Raw genomic sequence first — 16121 nt, forward strand, 5'->3', positions numbered from 1 at the left:
CTTTTTTTCTTCTCTTGCTTTTTGTGATTGAATTTCTGCAGTGTTAAGTTTGACTTTCTTTTTAATTTTCTTGTGTATCTGTTAGATTTTGGGTTTGTGGTTACCATGAGGTTCATATATAACATCCTAAGTATACAGCAGCCTATATTAAGTTGATGATCATTTAAATTCAGAAACATTCTAAAAAAAAAAATCAAGAAACTTCTTTTAAATTCTCCACATTTTGTATGTATGCTGTCATATTTTACCTTTCTATTAACATTTTTTTTTGTCTGGTTATGGTTCTTCCTTCTCCACTTAAACAACTGTCTTTAACAATTCTTGTATGTCTGATATAGGGTGATTAACTCCTTTATTTTTTGTCTGAAAAACTCTTAATCTCTCCTTTATTTTTTGTCTGAAAAACTCTTAATCTCTCCTTCAAACCTGAATAATAATCTTGCCATGTATTTTTGGTTGTAGGTTTTTTTCCTTTCATTACTTTTAATATATCATGCCCCTCCCTGCAAAGTTTTTGCTGAAAAAAAAATCAGCTGATAGCCTTACAGGGTTTCCCCTGTACATAATTTTTTGTTTCTCTCTTGCTGCTTTTAAAATTCTCTTATCTTTAACTTTTGACATTTTAATTATTATGTGTTGTGCTGTGGACTTTGGGTTCATCTTGTTTGGAACTCTGAACCTGGATATCTATTGTTTTCCCTAGGTTAGAGAGTTTTTTGTTTGCTTGTTTTTTTTCTATTATTTCCTTAAGTTTTCTGCCCCTTTCTCTCTCTTCTTCTTTTGAGACCCCTGTAATGCAAATGTTGGCTTGATGTTGTCCAAGAGATCCCTTAACCTTTCCTCATTTTTAAAATACTTTTTTCGTTTTGCTGTTCAGCTGCGGTATTTCCATTACCCTGTCTTTCAGATCACTGATACGTTCTTTTGCATATGCTGATCTGTTGATTCCCTCTAGTGTATTTTTATTTCATTTGTTGTATTCTTCAACTCTGGTTCTTTTTTATATTTTCTATCTCTATCAAAGGTCTCACTGAGTTTTTCTCCTCTCTCTAGCTTGACAAGCAACTTGATCATCACTTTCAATTCTTTATTAGGCATGTTATCTTTGTTTCCTTTCATTCTTCTGAGGTACTGTCTTGCTCATTGTTTTGGAGCATATTCCTCTGTCTCCCCATTTTGCTTGACTTTGTTTTTCTATGGGTTAGGTAGAATAGCTACTTCTCTTAAACTTGAAGGAATGGTCTTGTGTATGGGGGTCCCGTGTAGACTGTGCTTAGTGACTTGTGCTGGCTGGCTGGACCTTGTGGGCATCGTGGATCAGTGGTCTCAGGGGTCTTGCATTGGGTGCCCTGTCAGGACAGCTAAAGCTAAAGTGGGTGCAAGCCTCTGTGGTCTGTGGGATCTCCATGCCAAATGTGTCCTGGCGGGACAGCTGAAGCTGAAGTGTTTGCAAACCAGGTTGTCCCAGGACTCTCCACAGTGAGGGTAAAGTGGCAGGACAACTGAAACTGAATTGGGTGCATACCAGGGTGTCCCAGGGTGCTCATTCAGGGAGTGTGCGTGCCATGTAACTGCAGCAGAGGCAGTTGCACGTGGAGGGTTTTCCAGAGTGCTCCACGTAGGGACTGTGCTCTTGCCGGTGGCTGAAACTGGTGCAGGTATGGGTCAGGGGTTCCCAGGGATGCTGTGCAGGGGGATCCCTGGCAAGGCAGCTGGTTCTAAAACAGAGGTCACTCGGGAGGTTCTGGAGCACTCTACACCAGAGGTCCCCTAGCAAGCTGTCTGAAAGTCAAGTGGTGTGGGTCTGGAGTACTCCTGTGCCACCTTGGCACAAAGACTGGAGCTGTAGTAAGCACTTACCAGGGGTGTCCCAGTGTGCACGGCCCTGTAGCTAGCTGCCTTGCTGGGATGGCTGAAGCTGCTGATAGCTAAGGGCCTGGGGCTCCCTGGTTAGGGTGCCTGGACTTCACACTGGTCCGTGCTTTTGAGGTGGAGATACTGCATACATTGTGTCTGTCAGTTCATCACCTCCAGAAAGATGTCCAGAGGCTCCCTTACCATTTGGTGGGGTTCGAGGACTGCCTCTTTTATATGCTGTTTTTAAACCATATTTTTTTGTTTTGTTTTTCGTGCCTAAGGAGAGGGGAATCTGTTCCAGGTCCTTCAGTACTTTCCTTCCCCACTGCCGTTCACTGCATCAGGGACAGGGGCGGGGGGGCGTCCCTTCCTTACCCTATCCCCATCTCTCGTGCTGTTCTCTTTCACTGTTCTTTTCTTGTGCAGAAGCTGTTCAGCTGGCCCTCTGGTCTTATTTAGGAGTAACTGCCCTGTACACAGGTGTAATTTGGTGAGTTCAGGATCTTTTGATGTCACCATCTTGGGTCAGAACCCCCCCTGCTGGGTAGAATATTCTTATATTGCTTGACAGTTTTTGTTGTTGTTGTTGTTGTTGTTACTTTGAATATATTGCACCAGTCCCTTCTGGCCTACAAAATTCCTGCTGGAAAATCTGCTTTAGACTTACATGGGTTCCTTATACATGTTTTTCTTGCTTCTTTTGAGACTCTTTCCTTGTCTTTAACTTTTGACACTAATTATAATGTGTCTCAGTGTGGGTCTCTTTGGGTTCCTTTTTGGAACTCTCTGGGACTTCTGAATCTGTATGTCTGTTTCCTTCCCCAGGATAGGGAAATTTTCAGTCATTTCTTCAAAAAAAGTTTTCTTTCTCTCTTCTCCTCTGGGACTCCTACAATATGAATGTTGGTCTGCCTGATGTTGTCCCATAAGTTCCTAAAGCTATCTTAATTTTTTCTTTTTGCTGCTCTTATTGGAGGAGTTTTACTGCCCTTTGATCTTTTCTTCTCCATCTATTCCACTTTTGAACTCCTCTATTGTATTTTTTTTTTTTTTAGTTCAGTTATTATATTCTTCAGCTCTGTGACTTCTGTTTGCTACTTTCCTATATTTTCTATCTCCTTCTTGAAATTTTCCATTTTTGGTCCATTCATCTCCTGAGCTCAGTTATGACCATTGTTTTGAACTCTATCAGAGGGAAATCACCTCCATTTCCTTAAATTCTCCTTCTGAGGGTTTAACTTGTTCTTTCATTGGGAACATATTCTTCTGTTCCTTCATTTTCCTTGACTTTCTATGTTGGTTTCTATGCACAGATAAAAGCCACTCCCTCCCCACCTTGAAGGATTGGTCTTGTGTAGATGAAACCTACTGTTCAACCCTGCCCTAGCTCGATTCTCTCAAACATTTGTGACTTGCCAAGCAGCCTACTTTGTTTTTAGTGGTTCCCAGTAATTGAGGGTATTCTAAGATCTACCAGAGTCCCAAATGGGGAGATTTTAGCAGTACTTAGATTTAGGCTGATTGGAAACCAGACTCTAAGGCCACAGCTCTTAAAGAATGTAAATATACCTCTTTCTGGAGAAGACTGGGAGATCAGGATTTCTGTCTCCTCCCTCTGCACCGATCCCTGGGGGGGGGGGGGGGGGGGGGGGGCAGCCAGGTAAGAACTGTTTCTTTGCTAGTCTCTTGAACCTGTAAACACAAGCCTCTTGGCCACCAAAACCAGGCTGTAAATGGATGTCCTTTGGGCAGCAGTCAGAAAAGTCAGGGCACTAGATATGTACACAAGCTGTACTCAGAGATACCCACCAGTTGGAGCAAGTGAAAGGTAGAGGGCACACGTGGCAACCACAGGTCTCCATCCCCAGAAAACACCGAAGTAGGCCCCGACACATGCACCAAACTCAAGGCTTGTCCCTTAGGTTGAAGTTCCAAGACAAGCAAATATGCCTCTTGCACAGAAAGACTTGGCATGTGTTTCAGACTGCTGTTTCTGCACTGTGCCCGGGGCGGGTAGTAGCCAGCCAAGATCCGTTCTTCCATTTGCTGTAGCCCTATGGGACCCAGGAATGCAAGCCCCTCTGGCCATCGGAGCCAGGCAATCAAGGGGCGTCCCTGGGTCACAGCCACACGAACCAGGGCACCAGACACATGTACCAGCTCCTCTAGGGGCGATACCAGTGGCCACGAACATGGCTGTGGAAGAGCCTTAGGACAGCATTACCTCCACCCCCCCCCCCTCCCCCGTGCCAGGTCTCAGCCAAGGATTACATTTGGCCTCAAACATGTTTAATTAGAAGACTGCCCTCAGGCCACAGTTACAAAAGATAAGCTAATAGGCCACTTACACAGAAAGATGGGGTGCTATTGCCTCCCTGCTGTGCCCTGGGGGTGGTAGTCAGTTAAAAACCCTGTAACAACCCTGACGGTTCCCCAGTAAGCCCCACTGGCCACCAGAGCCAAGCATCAAAGAGGTGTCCTCTGAGCAGCAGTCACAGAAGTTGGGGTGCCAGATGAGTGTACAAATTGCAGATACCAGTGAGCTGGGATGAGGCAGAGCTGGCCTCCATCGTTGGGAGTTATTTCAGTAGGCCCCTAGATGTGTTTTAAATTAGGCCAACACTTTAAGATAAACAAGCCTCTTTTGTGGAAAGCCTGGACCCTTTTCAGACAGCTGCCTCTGCAGTGGGCCCGGGGATGGGTGAATCCATCTGCACCCTTTGGGGGTCTCGTGGATGAAACCCCATTGCCTTGCAAAGCTAGATGCTCTGTGGGCTTGTCAGGTGCAGGTCTTAAAAGTCAGATGCAAGATATGGAGTTCAAATTCTTCACTCCTTTGGGAGAGGCTCAGGGTTGGGCGTTCCTTCCCGATTGTGGGTCTCCATTCGGAGGATGGGATTTATCTCAGCCTCTCATACTTGCTTCAGTATGTTTTGTTGGTTGTTGTTGTTTTTTTTTGCTCAATGTGTAGGAGTCCACTCAGCTAGCTTTTTGTTTTCAGAGAAAATTGCTTTGTACACAGCTGTAGATCTGTGGGAGGAGGTTGAGTTTAGGGTCCACCTTGTATTACCATCTTCAACTAGAAACCACATACCCTTTAAAATAACCAGTTGAGGTTCAGATGCTGGCTCTTCTTTCTGAGACTTAAAAGCATCACTGACCATACAGACAATCTTTACCCAACTGGACGGTAAGAAACAATGTGAGATATTCTGCCAATGGCAGAAAATGTCAAGTTAATAAAGAGAGGTCATAAAATCCTAATGTAGTTGTGGAGTAGGTAGGATAAGGAAGATAACATGCAGTTACAGAACAGAGAAATGACAAGTTAGATTTTGCAGCATATCAATGAACAAGGTGGGGTAGTTACAAAATGTTTATGAAACACAAAGTTATTTATTATCAGTCAGTACAATCCTCTAAGAAATGGTCAGGATAGCTGCCAAAAAAACCGAACTGACTCAGTAATAGGTGTTTACTCTCATTTATTTTGGATTGCACACGTTCTCTTGCCAATTTATTACCAGCAGCTGGAGTCCAGTTGTGGGGTTATGGCAAATGGACAAACTTGACCCATCACTTAGAAGGCAACACACGTTCAACTGTAGAAGCAAATCAGTTCTAGCCGAGCAGCTGCTTTCAGGACGACTGCTTTCATTGAGACTTTAACTGGCGTCCAAGAGCTTTCACGGAAAGCTCGGTAAAAAAGAACTCGAAGGGTGTATGCTTGGCACTATGTAGACTATTTGAATTAAAAAAATGGAGACTTAACAGCTCTGAATGCTGTGGCTAAGTGTGCAGAGGAATAGCTCTAAAATTTTCTTTCATAACAAAATGATGCTCAAATCCTAAAAGGCGACACATTGTATGGCAAATTTAAGTACAGTTTTCATTCTGTAAATAAATAACCTGTGGAACATTCCTAAAGAAAACCATTATTTTCTGTTATATTCGTTTCTGGGAAACAGAAGTTCTAGGACTTGAACTGTTTGTGCTATAGCAAATAATATCTACTATAATTAGGAAGTTGGTGTTTTAAAGGATATTTATTCTCCAGGGTCAGTAAGGAATTTCTTCTTTATTCAAAATACCAATTAGAAAAGGAAACAGACACCAGGAAAATCTAGTGACACTCCCATCCTCCCCCAGCCCCCCCCCCCCCCCCCTTGCCATTTTCTTATACATGCTTTCAAAGTCATTTGAAAATAATACCATTTCTTTTGCTGGGTATCTTAAATAAGTGTACAATGAACGTTTCTTGAAATGAGCAGGAATTTTACATCAGTAGCACTGTTACCTTTAGAGGATACAAAACTGACACAGGTAACGGATTACAGTTTGAGCAAAAACCTGTGAGAGCCAATGAAAAAAATTATAATTTTGACTGGTTTCCTTTATTATTGTTGTCTGCCCACACATTCTGCAGCTTGGAGTGCATTTCAAATCCTTCTAAGACTCCTCTTCATGAGTTACAGAAATATACACAGAATAAAACAGATGGTAATTTAAAAAAATTAAGTCATCTTACATATTACAGGCTAGACAATTCAATGTAATCGAAGATGATAGCCCTGAAAAATTCGACGGTAGGATTTTAAAGTTCAGATGACATAGGTTTGTTCACTCTTGGTTTGTTTCAAGTATTACTGACCTGTATTTGAAGTCTCTCCTCAACTCCTACTGCATTATTTACTTGAGCAGTAAAATGTGAAATATGAAATATGCAATGTTGATGACAAATGTCTCAGAACATTAGGAATAAGATCAATGAAGAGCAAAGTAAATCTAGAACAAGGAAAGGTACATTTATTAAAAATAAAAACAGTAGACATTTTCTGATAACAAAACCATTTAGAATCCAAAGACATCCAATATACATTGTAACAACACACATGTATTAAAAAAAAAAAACACCCATTAGTAAATTTTTTTTTTTTTCGAACTTTAGAAAGGAAAAAAGTACTTTGGCTACCTCCTGCTGGAGGTCTGCCCCCAAACACAGCACGCAGGACCAGCATCCGCCTTCAAGAGCTCTGCACTGCAGTGTGCATTCATTCCGTGAACACAACGTTTCTGAATAAAATCTATTTCTGTAGGGATGATCCAGAACATAAGTCAGTGGCTCCATTTCATAAAAAATATTCATAGGCTGCATGAGCAGTGGCAACCGTTTTTCCAAAATCTTCAGTTTTAACAAAAAGTACAGAATAAACTAAATCTAGATGTTTTCACATTATTTCACATGAATATCAAGTACTGTGTAAAAATCTATGTAAGACCTTAAGTTAGCCAAAACTAGTGTCTTGAAACTTTAGATCAAAGTTGTTCTTCACCCTTTTACCATGGCTGATAAATCTTTTCTGCCTTTATGAATAATGTTTGTCAAACCAAAGAACTCTGAAAAAGAATGTGTAATCTTGAAGGAAGAGAGTACCAAAAATGTCATTTGACTTCAGTCCTAAGACACACACAGTTCCTGCTGGACAGTGGACTGCGAGAGTTTATTATCTTCAGTCTTCTCGTGTCCTGGGGCATGACAAGCAGTCTTCTTCTTAAATAACCGAAGACTCAATCGCAGTAATTCATTGTCTACCACTGGAGCACTTGTGTAAGCCTGTTTCACGGTGCCCTATTTGAAGAAGAAAACAAAAACAAATTTTAAAAGATGAGGGGCGCCTGGGTGGCTCAGTCGGTTAAGCGTCTGACTTCGGCTCAGGTCATGTTCTCACGGTCCGTGAGTTCGAGCCCCGCGTCAGGCTCTGTGCTGACAGCTCAGGGCCTGGAGCCTGCTTCAGATTCTGTGTCTCCCTCTCTCTGACCCTCTCCTGTTCATGCTCTCTCGCTGTCTCAAAAACAAACATTAAAAAAATTAAAAAAAAAAAATGTATGCTACGAGTTGACAAAGGCAGGTTAACCTCTAACAAAAATATTAAGGTGACAAGAAAAATTAATTTGGGATGGATATTTCAAGACAAACTTAAGAAATGTTTTCGGATTCAAGAAATCTTAGAAAAGAAAGCTTTGAGGGGCATCTCTTGCCTCAAGTTGGCATCTTCAACAATCCCTGACAGGTCACCAACGGGTTTTTATTTCCAATGACAAAACAAACAGCAATCACTGCACGTTTTTGAAAATGTTGAAATAAAATCTCTTATATAGGGCTGAACACTAATTCAATCTTACTTTACACGACAGCCTTTCGGACCTCTGAGGAGAAGCACTCGCACTCCTTTCTGGTCTGTCCATGTTCTGTCTGTAGAACGTGGGCTCTAGGAGTGAACAAATTCTCTAGAAGACAGCTGATCACTGCAGTCCACTGAGAAAGTACTACCGCCCTTCTGGTAAAATGCTTATCTCTATTACTGCAATTTAAGGCTACATTAGCATTTTTGGAAGTTGTCATAAAATTGGGTTCAATGTTCTCCAAGTGTGTTCATAAATGAAAGAAGGTAAGATTTGACTATCTTGGGCATTCTGCCATTTCTCTTCTTTCTAGGATCCTTAAAAGAACAGTGGTTCCTCGATTACATGTGCGTTGAAAAATATACATGTTGTGATACAGAAAACTGACTCTTTATGCGTAGTTCTGTGTTGACACTTGGGTACTGATTCACATAACCATGACCACAATCAGAATAGAGAAGTTTCATCATTCAGAAAACTCCCTTTGTGTTCACATCCTCTCCCCAACTCTAACCCCTGGCAATCAGTGATAGGGTCTCTGTGATTGCTTTGCCGTTTCCAGAACATCAAATAAACGGAATCGTACACTATATGATCTTTAGAGACTTGTTTCTTTCAGTATCGTGTTTTTGAGATTAATCCATATTGTTGATAGTACTCACTGACAGTTTGGCTATTTTTTCTTATAAATTAGTAACCAGTTATACAGATGCGTCCTAGTTTATCAATTAGCTACGTAAAGAACACTGGGGTTGTTTCCAGTTTTTGGAGATTATGAATAGACCTGCTATAAGCTACTGTGGACAGGTTTTTATATGAATGTAAGTTTTCATTTTTCGAAGGTAAAAACCTGGCAATAGGGATTACTGGGTCATAGAGTGAATATTCATTTCCCCAAACAACCACACTGTGTTCCCACGTGGTGTACCATTTTGCATTCTCACCGGGAACACATGGTAGTTCCAACTGCTCTACATCCTTGCTACGGGATTCGTTGCTGTTGGTTTTTAGCTACCGTAACAGGGTCACAATGGTATCTCATTTAATTTTTAATCTGCATTTGTTAATGGCTCAAAATGTTAAACATCTTCTCATGGGCTTATTCACATATCCTCTTTGGTGAACTGTCCATTCAAGTGTTGCCCATTTAAAAAAATTGGATTGCTTGTTTTTTTTACCGTGAACTTTTCAGAGTCCTTTACACATTCTAGATATAAGTCCTTTCCCCAAAAAGTGGTGTCCAGATATTTTCTCTCAGTATCCTGGTCTTTTCAGTCTTCATCTCTTTCACAGAAGTTGTACATTTTGATGAAGAACAGGTATGTCAAAATAAAAAGTTCAATTAAAAAAACAACCCATTTTTAGATCCCCCCCCCCCCCCTCGCCAGATTAGTCCTACTTGTGTGGGTTTATGGGTTTATTTCTGGACTCTGTACCACTGGTTTTGGTGTGTGTCATCCCTGGTGCCAGGACCACATTATCCTGAGTACTGTGGCTTTACAGGCAGTCTTAAAACTGGGAACTTTGAGTCCTCCAACTGTATTCATCTTTTTAAACAACTATTCTGTGTATTCTAGTTGCTTTGACTTTCCATGTAAACTTGAGAATCTGTTATCTTAAAAAAAACACTGCTGCAATTTTGCCGGATTGTGTTAAATCTGCAGATCCATTTGGGGAAAATTACAATCTTAACTATATTGAGTCTTCCAATCCATGAACAAGATGTACGTCTCCATTATTCAGGTCATCTTTGATTTTTTATGTCAGGGTCTCATAGTTCTCAGCACACAGACCCTGCACCATGTTCTGTTAGATTTGTATCTAAGTACTTTTTGCTGGGGAGCCACTAAAAAGTATTTCCTACCTTTCAGTTCCCAGGTGTTTCTATACACTGTTAGTATATGGAAATCCAATTGCTTTGCGCATGCTCTGTATCCTGTGGCCTTGTTACACTCTTAAGTTCTGAGAGTGTTTCTGATAAATTCCTTGAAAACTTTCACGTAGGCAATCATCTTGTCTGTAAATACAGTTTTACCTCTTCTTTTCCAATCTGTATGCCTTCTACTTCCTTTTCTTATTGAACTGGCTAGAACTCCCAGTAAAATGTGGAATAGGGGTAGTGAGAATGGACAGCCTTGCCTCGTTCTGACCTCTCCGGGAAATATTTCAAACTTTTACCCTTAAGTACGATGTTAGCTACAGGTTTTTGGAGATGCGAGTCAAGACTCTTTCTTATTCCAGCTTACTAAGAATTTTTACTGCATAGGAATGCTGATTTTTCTCAAATGTTTTTTTCTGCATCAATTGACAGGATTAGGTATTTTTTCTTCTTGGTCTGTCAATATGTGGATTACACTGAATAATTTTAGAACACTAAACTAGCATATTAAACCAGCCTTTCACTCTGAGGATAAATGGTATTTGGTCACGGTGCAGTACTCCTTTTATATATTGCTGGATTTGATTTACAAGTTTTGAGGATTTTTTATGTGTATGCTCATGAGTGATCTAGATCGGTAGTTTTCTTGTGATGTCTTACTCTGGTTTTGATATCCGAGTAGTTGTTGTCCTCATAAAATGAGTTGGGAAGGATTCCTGTCTCTTCAATTTTCTGGAAGAAATTATGTAGAATTGGTGTTATTTCTAACTTAAACATTTGGTAGATTTTGCCAGTGAAACCATCTGAGAGTGGAGGCTTCTTTTCCAATAAAAACCAGACCAAAGCAAACCGACACAGACGATTCAAAGATGCTTGTGGATTTTAGAGCAATTGATCCATTTCTCCTAAACTGTCGAATTTATGTGCGTAGAGCTGTTTACAGTATTATCCTTTTAATATCTCTGAGACTTGGATTAGTTTTTTTCATCTCTTCAGAATTTTTCTACTAATCTCTTGTGGTATTCCTTCCTTCCTTCTGCTTGCTACCAGTTCTATACATTCTTTTAATACTACAATACTCAGATGAGACTTCAGCTCATTTAAAGTGTTCTTCAGCTAAGTGTTCTCTTGGTATCCTTAAACTATCTTTTCTGATATGTATATTTTATATATTTTAAAAATCATTCTCTAAATAAAGACCATGCCAAAATATGAGTTCACTGGCTTTCCACTTTTTTTCATCATCTTTCCTTGATGAGTGGTCCTAGTCTGTATTTTGCTTTTACAGTCCTATATATTTTAAAGAGGTTTCTTTTTTTCTTAACATCTTTCACGAGGCTCTCTTATATCTGAAATTAATTTTTCTTCAGTTGGGTCTCTTCAGGTTTTGTGTGAAAATTTTTAACGCTGAGCAATCAGAAAAGCTCACAATGCTTTCTTCAGGTGGATCATTTAAGACATTAATACTGTGCCACTATAACTTTTTATAACACGTCACATGCTAGTTAATGGTCTGTGCCCTGTACTGAAGGATTACAAGGTTCTGACAATGGCTCTCAAGGAGAATTGTGCAAGGGCGTTTTTGGTTGTCACCATTTCTGAGAGGCGCTATGGCATATTAGAGGAGGAACCGGGGAATGTTACAATATATTTTTTACGAGAAGGAGGCAGGATTCTGGTGAGACTGCAAAACACGCAGCCTTTTTCAACCCAAGTCCTCTCCTTGAGCAAACAGAAAAATTTTCAACTTCAACGCCTGAGGATGGAAGCAAGTCGTACCATTCCAGACACTTACAAGAGAAGCTGACCCATTACATACGTGCTTCAAGGCTCACTAGGACTCAATTCTCTTAGGGACATTTCCAGCTGAGAAAAGCTGCAAGGAGAAATGGGCACCTAGGCAACAGCATGAGGAGAAAACTAAGCAGTACGTGAAGTACACGAAATGGGAGTGCAGAGGAGAATGATTGTAGCAACTCTGTCAGGAGTGATTCTGAGCCAGGCCTTGAACTAGGGAAGACTTTAAAAGCTTCCTATTCCTTGTATCTGTTTCCATTTTAATCGCTGCAGTTGAGTTCATCCCTCTGTTTTTCATGAATTTAATTTCTTCTGCAAATGCGAATCTTTTTCTTTAGCAATGTTGTTTTAAGTGTCCCCAGGTAAAAAGCTAATGAAAGTGTCTCTAACCTTTTAAACCAACTCTCTTAGGCTTTTTAAAGTTTAGACATTTTCAATTTCTCATGACCAGATCTCTTCCAAATCTAATTTCTATTTTATGTTTTATTTTATTCTTAAGTAAATGCTTACATACACTCACCTGTATTTATTTCCTTTCTTCTGGCTTGGTACATTCTCATAGACACTATTTCTTCCTAGAAATATCCTCACCACTCTGTGTCTGGAAAATTTTTTTCTCTGATGTTCAGTTTAGATAATAAAACATACTAGAAATTTACTTAGAGAAACTTTTCACAAATGAAAACGTTTCACAGAAAGAGACTATTTAAAACTCTTTATGCATCAAATTTTGAATAACAAATTGCTATTCGACACAAACGTTCATCAATACTCTTGAAGTAAAATGAAAACCATTACAAAATAGAATTCTTCTTTCTCCACGTGTAAAAGACTAGGAAACCAAACTCCTAAAAGCAGATAATGAGACCTTAATCTCACCTTAAAGCAATCAAATGAAAAATATGCCATCCATACTTTCCAAGGAAACAGTACCTTCTCATTTTTAACAAGCTGCTTCCGGATTGCTGAATCCCGTCTGAAGCATAACGCTTTACAACAGGGCCCAAGATTACTAAGAAGACTTGCTCGCTCTTCTTTTCGTAGTAATGCAGCCATGTTGAGAGCCCCCAGTTCATGTTCAAAAAGACTGTCTGCATCTTTCAATAAAAACAAACAGGCGTTAAGTTCTCCTAAAATAGGAAAGTGTTGCTGGCTGCTTACATATTCCATTAAGTTTATCATAATGCTGGTGAAAATTATTTTATATTAAAGGCATATATACTTTATTAGGTCACAAAACACGTCTCGATGCATTTAAGAGAACTGAAATCCTATCCTGCATCTTTTCAGAACATCAAAGTATAAAACTAGAAATTAATTACAAGAATAAAAAGCAAGAAAAAACCACAAACACATAAAGGCTAAACAACATGCTACTAAAAACAACCAATGGGTTAACAAAGAGGAAAAAAAAATACATGGAGACAAATGAAAATAAAAACACAACAGTCCAGCATCTTGGGGACACAGCAAAAGCAGTTCTCAGAGGGAAACTTATAGCAATACAGGGCTATGTTAAGAAACAAAAATCTCAATCCAACCTTGCACCTAAAGGAATTAGAAAAAGAACAATGCCCAAGGTGAGTAGAAGGAAAGAAATCATAAATATCACGGCAATGACAGAGACTAAAAAAATCAATAGAAAAGATGAATGAAACCAAAGGCTGGTTCTCCGTAAGAGAGAAACAAAACTGAGAGTCAGCAAGAAAAAAAATGACAAATAAATATAACAGAAATGAGAAGTAACAAGAAACATTACAGAAATATAAAGGATAACAGAGTACTATGGACAACCTAGAAGAAATAGGATCCGAACAGACCAATTGCTATGAACAAAAGTGAAGTGATAATCAAAAACTCCCAACCAAAAGTCTAGAACCAGGTGAATTCTATCAAACGCTTGTTAATAAGTTAATACCATGTCACCTCAAACTATTCCCCCCAAAATAGGAAGGAAAGCTTCCAAACACATTCTATGAGGCTAGCATTACCCTGATATCAAAACCAGACTAAGACACCACAAAACAACAAAACCATAGGCTAATATTTCTGATGAACACAGATGTAAAAGTCCTCAACAAAATATTAGGAAACCACATTCAACAACACATTAAAAGGACCGTTCATCACAATTCAGGGGGATTAATTCCAGAGATCCAAGATGGTTCAATATGCAAATCAATCAATAGGATATACCACATTAACCAAACTAAGGATAAAAATCGTATTACCTCATGGGTGAGGAAAAAGCATTTGACAAAACTGAACAGCTGCTCACGATAAAAACTCAACAAAGTGGGTTTAGAGGGAACGTACCATAACATTAAAAAGGCCATATATGAGCAACCCACAGCTAACCTCATACTCAATGATGAAAAACTGAGAGCTTTCCCTCTAGGATCAGGAACAAGACAAGGATGCCCACTCTTGCCACTTTTATTCAGCACGGTACTGGAAGTTCTAGCCACAGACCGGAAAAAGAAATAAAAGGCATCCAGATTGGTAGAAAGTAGTAAAACTGTCACTGTTTGCAGATGGCATGATACAGTACACAGAAAATCCTAAAGACTCCACCAAAAAACTCCTAGAGGTAATAAATGAATTCTGTAAAGTTACAAGAAACAAAGTTAATTTCCCGAAATCGGTTGCATTTCTGTACTCTAATAATGAAGTAACAGAGAAATTAAGAAAACAACACTGCTTAAAATTGTACCCAAAATAATAAAATACCTAGGAATAAACTTAACCACAGAGGTGAAAGACCTTTACTCTGAAAACTATAAAACACTGATGAAAGAAACTGAAGATACAAACAAATGCAAACACACACCACGCTCATGGATTGGAAGAATACTGTTAAAATGTCCACACTACCGAAAGCACACTACAGACACAATGCAACTGCTATCAAAATATCAATAATGTCCATAAAACTAGAATAAACAATCTTACAATTTGTATGAACCACACAAGACCCCAAATAGACAAAGCAATCTTGGCGGAAAAAGAACAGTGTTAGAGGGATCACCATCCCAGGTATCAAGCTAGAATGTGCAATCTAAAAACACAAAGCAGAAACAGACAAATGAATACAGAGAACAAATTGATGGTTTCCAGATGGGAGAAGGGTGGGGGATGAGCTAAAAGGTATGCCAGTAATGGAATAAATAAACCACAGGAATAAAAGGTACAACGCAGGGAATGCAGTGAATGGTATTGTAACAGGGCATGGTGACAGATGGCAGCTATACTTAGGGTGAACAGAGCATAACCTCAGAGTTGGTGAATCACTGTGCTGTACAACTGACACCGATGCTAACACCGTGTGCCAACCATACTGCAATGAAAACATTCAAGAGGCAACATATTCTCTGTGAAAGATCTTGAACACGTGGTTATGTTGCTAATCTCAAACAAAAATAAATATTCAGATAGCCACTTGAAGGTGTAAGACAAGTAGCCTAGGGGGAAAGAATTTAGACACTGATTACTGTCTCTTACTGGGAAGAAAGGTTGGAAGTTAGAATTAGTGAAATCGAATTCAGTATATTGTTTACCGTCAACTATCGCATAAAGTCCCGGAATAGATTTCAGGACTTTATTATAGCAGCTTTCAACTGCAGTAATACGACTACCTTTTGTGATCTCTTAAAAAAAAATCAGGTAAGTGATGATTAGGTATTAAGACAACCAGCAAATTTTATCGTAGATTTGGTCACTGTGAAAACAATGTATAAATAAAAATCACTTAGTCTTAAGTTACAACATGCAAAGGCAGGGAGGAAACACTTAAATCTCTCCTTAATTCTTCTATTTTTGTAAAGTTTGATGGAAAATAAAGGGGTTGGGTTAAATAAGAAGTCAAAATAACAGAACAGGGCCAGTCAGTAATCCAAAAATATAACACAGTAAAACTTCACAGCTAGCATTCTACAAGCTGGCCAGAAGTACCAGATACTGCTTCTTTGACAACATAATCAAACAGGTTATTGTTAGAGTCCACAAAGGAAAATGGTAAATATCACCTAGTAAAAACACAACAGACACATCTGACTGTTTCACTTTCATTTCCTGAACCGCAAAGCACAGTGAGATTAGAGAATTAACAAGAAACTAGTCTCATGTAATATATCTAGTCAACAGGTCATATACCTGTCAAAAGGTACAGAATGTAAGACAAGTGTAAATAAATATAAAGAAAAAACTCAAAACCAGTTTGCAAACTTCAGTGTCTATCGGAATCATCTGAGGAGCTTTCTAAAGTACAGTGCCAGGGTTCTACCACTGCATCTACAGAATCTCCACAGTTGGCTCAGGATACCTAAATGGGAAAAAGGCAGTCCCTCAGGTGATTCAGAGAGAGAACTATGCTTGCTTCAGGCAAGCAGTGACACAGTCACATACA

At 39.4% G+C, this 16121-nt stretch overlaps 1 protein-coding gene across 10 annotated transcripts in view; it reads right to left on the reverse strand.

Moving 5' to 3' along the window:
* Nucleotides 1-6641: 6641 nt before the first annotated feature.
* The window catches only part of ZC3H13 (zinc finger CCCH-type containing 13), a 98212-nt gene continuing 88732 nt past the window's right edge, over nt 6642-16121 (reverse strand). For all 10 annotated transcript variants that reach the window (XM_058685109.1, XM_058685114.1, XM_058685102.1 and 7 more), the window contains 2 exons: nt 12650-12813; nt 6642-7486 (listed from right to left, as the gene is read on the reverse strand). In XM_058685109.1, the coding sequence (XP_058541092.1) occupies nt 7316-7486; nt 12650-12813 (335 nt within the window). In that variant the 3' untranslated portion in view covers nt 6642-7315. The remainder of the gene's footprint in view (nt 7487-12649; nt 12814-16121) is intronic.

Source organism: Neofelis nebulosa, chromosome 1 (assembly GCF_028018385.1).
Source record: "Neofelis nebulosa isolate mNeoNeb1 chromosome 1, mNeoNeb1.pri, whole genome shotgun sequence".
Taxonomy (NCBI): Eukaryota; Metazoa; Chordata; class Mammalia; order Carnivora; family Felidae; genus Neofelis; species Neofelis nebulosa.